General features: G+C 46.8%; 1 protein-coding gene across 4 annotated transcripts in view; it reads right to left on the bottom strand.

The window, feature by feature from the left end:
• The window catches only part of cux1a (cut-like homeobox 1a), a 225,308-nt gene that overhangs the window by 33,306 nt on the left and 187,002 nt on the right, over positions 1-5,000 (bottom strand). For 2 of the 4 annotated variants that reach the window (XM_063203205.1, XM_063203207.1), the window contains 3 exons: positions 4,170-4,256; positions 2,495-2,919; positions 1,415-1,798 (listed from right to left, as the gene is read on the bottom strand). In XM_063203205.1, coding sequence (XP_063059275.1) covers positions 1,415-1,798; positions 2,495-2,919; positions 4,170-4,256 — 896 coding nt within the window. The remainder of the gene's footprint in view (positions 1-1,414; positions 1,799-2,494; positions 2,920-4,169; positions 4,257-5,000) is intronic. The other 2 variants (XM_063203206.1, XM_063203208.1) reach the window with 2 other exon arrangements.

Genomic DNA, 5,000 nt, shown 5'->3' with positions numbered 1-5,000 from the left:
TGAATGCAGTGGTTTTGTTTTTTTCTCTCTCTCTCGTCTTAACGAGAACAAAAGTTCAAAAACTGCTTGGTTCGACAGTGTGCATGGCAGTGTTTACACAATCTGACAAGAGCACGGCCAGTCAGCGTTTTGGGCAAATGTGGAAACCTTTTAATTTTTTTTTTACCCCCTTCACTCCAGCCACTTTGCATGCTTAGCGAAATACTGGCATGGGCACCACAAAAGGGGAATGGGGGGGGGGGGGGGGTGGGGTGGTATGGAGGGTAGAGGGGGTGGTACAGGGGGGTGGCTTTGCTTTGCAAAGTGGAGGCCCATGGGCCCACACTAAAGAGGAGAGTTGGGAATAGGGACGCTAACAACTTTAGTGGGGCCCAGGGCAAAGCCATTTGAAAGGGCCCCCCACCCAATACATATAATGTAATATAATGAGGACCCAATTCAGGACAACTGACCCCTTTGTCCTCCCCTGTCGGCTTCCCTGGTTGGGAGGAGGAGGGTGGGGCACCCACATTCTGACTGGCTGATTGCCTTTCTTGGACAAGCAGTCCTTAAGGAGACCTTTTAAACTTTTTACCCTTTGCATTTTTTTTGCAAAACAGTGCCATTTTGCGAGTTTAGCAGCCGGGTTTAGACTAAAGTGAGGGGACGGGTGTTGGGCACCCACCTTCTCTGCAAACATTTGATGGCAAGATACCCCCTTCTTGGCGAGGAAGACTTTTAATGTTTTCCTTTCGTGCACTTCACGAATAGTACAGGAAATACAGGACAAAAATTGTTCAGGGCATGTGGACCGGGAAGAGAATGAGGTACGGTACAAAGAGGTTTACATGCACTGTGGAAGCATGGGCCGAAAAACAATCGGACACCCAGATTTTCCCCAAATATGCAGTGGCAGATGCAGTTCTTGTCTTGTCTTTTCTTTTCTACAAGAGTCTCTGGGAACGTTGCAACTCTATTCATATACAGTAATCTATTTTTTATTTTTATTTTTGGGTCTATTTGTAACTTTACCTGAAGAAGGTCGGATGACCGAAACGTTGTATTAAAGTTTGTTGGTGGAATGGACAGTGTGCGGGATTTCTTTTCACTTGACTGACAACCCGGCTGGGATAACATCCTACGCACCTGCCCAACTACAGAGGTGTGCAAAAGCGTCTTTATTGAACTGGGTCTATTTTCTGACAGGACAGTGTGAGAGCAGACAGGAAGCGAATGGCAGAGAGAGATGGGAAAGGATCATTAAATGACCCGGGCTGGAATTGAACTCGGGCGCGATGCTAACTGAACACCCTCCTTCTGTCCAAACATGCGCTGGCAGATGACGTTCTTGTCCAGCCACTTTATTCTTGTCTATGGGAATGTGGCTACTCTCTTTAAATACATTAAATCTTTACTAGTCTAACTCGACACCCACCTTCTCTCCAAACATGCGCTGGCAGATGCCGTTCTTGGCCAGGCGCTCCTTGATCTGCTGGGTGAGCTCCACGGTGTCCACGTCCTGGTGCAGGTAGAGCTCGTACTGCTCGGGCGTGAGGGGCGGCACGGGGGCCTTGGCCGGCTTGGCCAGCCCCAGCAGGGGCGAGGGGGAGGAGGAGGGCAGCGGGCTGCTCTGGGGGGACGTCTGGGGGTACGGGGAGTCCGCGCCACCACCACCACCACCATCCCTTATACCGCCGTCCCTTATACCTCCGTCCCTAGAGGAAACGCTGAGGCCTCCACCACTGCTGATGCCCCAGTCCTTCCAGGGGTCCAGGGAGGAGGGAGGCATGGACACAGCAGGCAGGCGAGGAGGCTTCTGCTGTTGGAGGGAGAGGGGAGGGGAAGGGAGGGAGGGAGGGAGAGACCATTTGATATTTCATATTCTTGTTAACAATGTTCTTAAATGCCTTTAATACTGTAATATTAATGTTCTCTGTAAGCTTTGGCAATACTGACACTATACAAACAGGCCAATAAATCAAACTGGAATTGAATTGAATTGAATTGAACGGAATTGAGAGAGATAGAGTGAGGGCGGGTTGCAAAATACAGAGGCAAGAGGGAGTAGCAAAGACAGCAAAAATCAGGTAAGAAAAGTACAGACAGACAGACATAAAAAGGGTCAGACAGAGAAAGAGATATTGAAAAGAGGAAATGAATCTTCAATTCTGCTGCATGTTGGGTATTTGTATACACAATGTGGACTTCATTGTCTTCCTGTCTGAATTATTCCCCTGTCAATGTTGTCTTACAGTCCTGTCAATAAATCGTGTGTGAATTTGAATAAACTTGAGGAACTTGAATAAACAGAAAACGGTAAAGGAACATTGCCTCAAGACACAGAAATTGTTTGCAATTGGAAAGTCCCATTTCTCTATTGTCCTGTATTGTATTGTTTTGTATTCTATTTCTATTGAAACGGTTTCCTGAATTGCTGAGTGAGTGTTTCCCAAGAGAGAGCCCGTTACCAGAGGAAATACAGGAAGAGTAGAATGCAACATATCTTTGCTGTTACCTCTTTCAGCTCGTCTTGGCCCAGCATGTCGTCAGTCATCAGCAGAGCCCCGCCCCAGCGGCGATCCGATTGGATGCTGCCCCAGCCGGAGTTGCTCCAGGCGGACAGGGCGGAGGAGGCGGAGGAGGAAGAGGAGGAGGAGACCCCGCCCAGCAGGAGGGGCGTGTCAGAGATGGGCGTGTCCTCTCCGGCTTCCTTCTTCACCACGGCGGTGGGGGGGTCGGCCAGAGGTGCCGGGCTGGCCGGGTGCTTCTTCAGAGACAGGGCAATGGGCGAGTAGGAGAGGGGCGAGGCGAGCAGCTTGGGGCCCAGGAGGGAGAGCTCGGTCTGGGGCAGCGAGGCCTTGAGAGAGGCCGCCTGGCTCTCCATGACGTGCCGCATGGCCTCGGCCGGCCCGCAGGAGGTGGCAGGGAGGGAGGACTCCACTGTAGGGAATAAAACGTGCACACACACACACACACACACACACACACACACACACACACACACACACACACACACACACACACACACACACAGGAAGGCAGGCACACGCAGACACACACACACAGGGGGAAAGGGTTAAACGTGTACTTCACACATAAATACAGATGCTCCTATACATAATGTACACAAACATACTGTACACATGCACCAGTGCACACACATCCGCACCCATACAATCATGCATGCTCACAATTACTTTCTCTCTCTAGCGCGCGCACACACACACGCATGCACGTACACACGCACGCACGCACATACAAACACACGCACACGCACACGCACACGCACACAGACACACACAAACACACACAGCCAAGCAAGATCAACAACAGTCAGACAGTCAGGGTACATTAAACACAATACTGTGGCAAACAAGTCCATTTAGCAGATATTACAGATATTACACAACAGTCATTAACAGTACGATTATAAAGCTCACAGCATAGTCTTGTGGAATAAAACTCCCAAACCCACAAAACCCGGTTGTCATAAGTATGGCATGAATATGACCCTCCGACCCCTTTATTTCGGATTAAGCTTCCTTTTAGAAAATAAAACCCCTCCTGTTCCCTCCCTGATTATTTTTCACCAAACCCTCCCTCTCCTTTACGCTTTTGACATTACCAACACTAGACACTCTCCCCTCTGTGATGAACCCTGGCTAATCTCGACAGTATGAACACTAGGAGCTCATCGCTGGTGATAATATCTGGGTGGGTACAACTAAGTAATCTAAAGGTGCAGTATGTCATATTTTTATATACTTTATAATTTTGTAGTTTTTTTCTCTCAGAATTGATGCTGCTCATTCACAAATGTTACCTTTTTTCAATAGTACTTGTGTACCACCACCATCAAATTCAAAGTATTCACTATGACTGGCATTATGACGTATTACATTTTTCATAAATGAAAAGGTGGATCTTCTCCATGTCTGCTTCTTTGAATTTGCAGTAATGAAACTAATTTCTTTAGCTGCAAATGGTACTATATTGTATTCAGATTTGTAAATATTAGTTAATTACTTACGAAATATTAATGAAAAGATCAAATTTGGGAGTAGGAAGCACAGTTCCAATGAGCAGCATAGTTACAAAACCTACTCTGGCCACCATTCTAGTACATACTAGACATTTAAGTAGCTAATAGTGGAGCCATAGTAGAACGGTAAGCAGTAAGACTTCCTCACCCAGGCTGAGAATGTGGGCATATTTTTGGGAGAAGCTTCCAAAGCCCCGTGGGTAAGCGGGAGGTGGCTCGCTCTCTCCCACACCATCTGTAGCGGGGGTTGGAGGGGTGGGGCAGAGCAGCAGAGTACAGTACAGTAGGGGAGGTTAGCTGTGGGTGGGTGTTGGGTGGGGTTGTGGATGTGGATGTTGGGTGGTGGTCACACCATCAAATAGAAAACCCAAGTCACAAGCCTCACAGTTGGGCGAGTAGGACCTAAGCTCTGATCTCTAAAAATGACTCATAGGATCTGCCCTACAAAGTCAAAGTGCAGTAACTACAATACTTTCGTCAAAATTGAGTTTAGACTGAAAGTGGTCTTCATTATAGGACCTTCGGTAACACTTTACTTTACGGATCGCTAATAAGGTGTTAATTTCATAGTAATTTCTCAGTAATTTCAGTCTAATTTTATGGTAATAACTGCTTGTTATTAGTAATAACAGCAAAATAACCATATGGTTTCCAGTGCATGGGTAACACTTTACTTTACGGATCGCTAATAAGTAAAGTGTTACCCATGCACTGGAAACCATATGGTTATTTTGCTGTTATTACTAATAACAAGCAGTTATTACCATAAAATCAGACTGAAATTACTGAGAAATTACTACGAAATTAACACCTTATTAGCGATCCGTAAAGTAAAGTGTTACCGAACCTTCTTCATCTTGAGACAAAGCCTGATGGTCCAAATGTGTTCCATTGCTGGTCCTGGTCCCCTTGTCCCGTTACAGTAACTACAATATCCCACCTATTACAAGACTTTTGAAGACCTTTTATCAGTTTCTAT

This window comes from Engraulis encrasicolus, chromosome 7 (assembly GCF_034702125.1).
Source record: "Engraulis encrasicolus isolate BLACKSEA-1 chromosome 7, IST_EnEncr_1.0, whole genome shotgun sequence".
In the NCBI taxonomy this organism is placed as follows: domain Eukaryota; kingdom Metazoa; phylum Chordata; class Actinopteri; order Clupeiformes; family Engraulidae; genus Engraulis; species Engraulis encrasicolus.
This window is presented reverse-complemented; position numbering and strand designations above follow the sequence as displayed.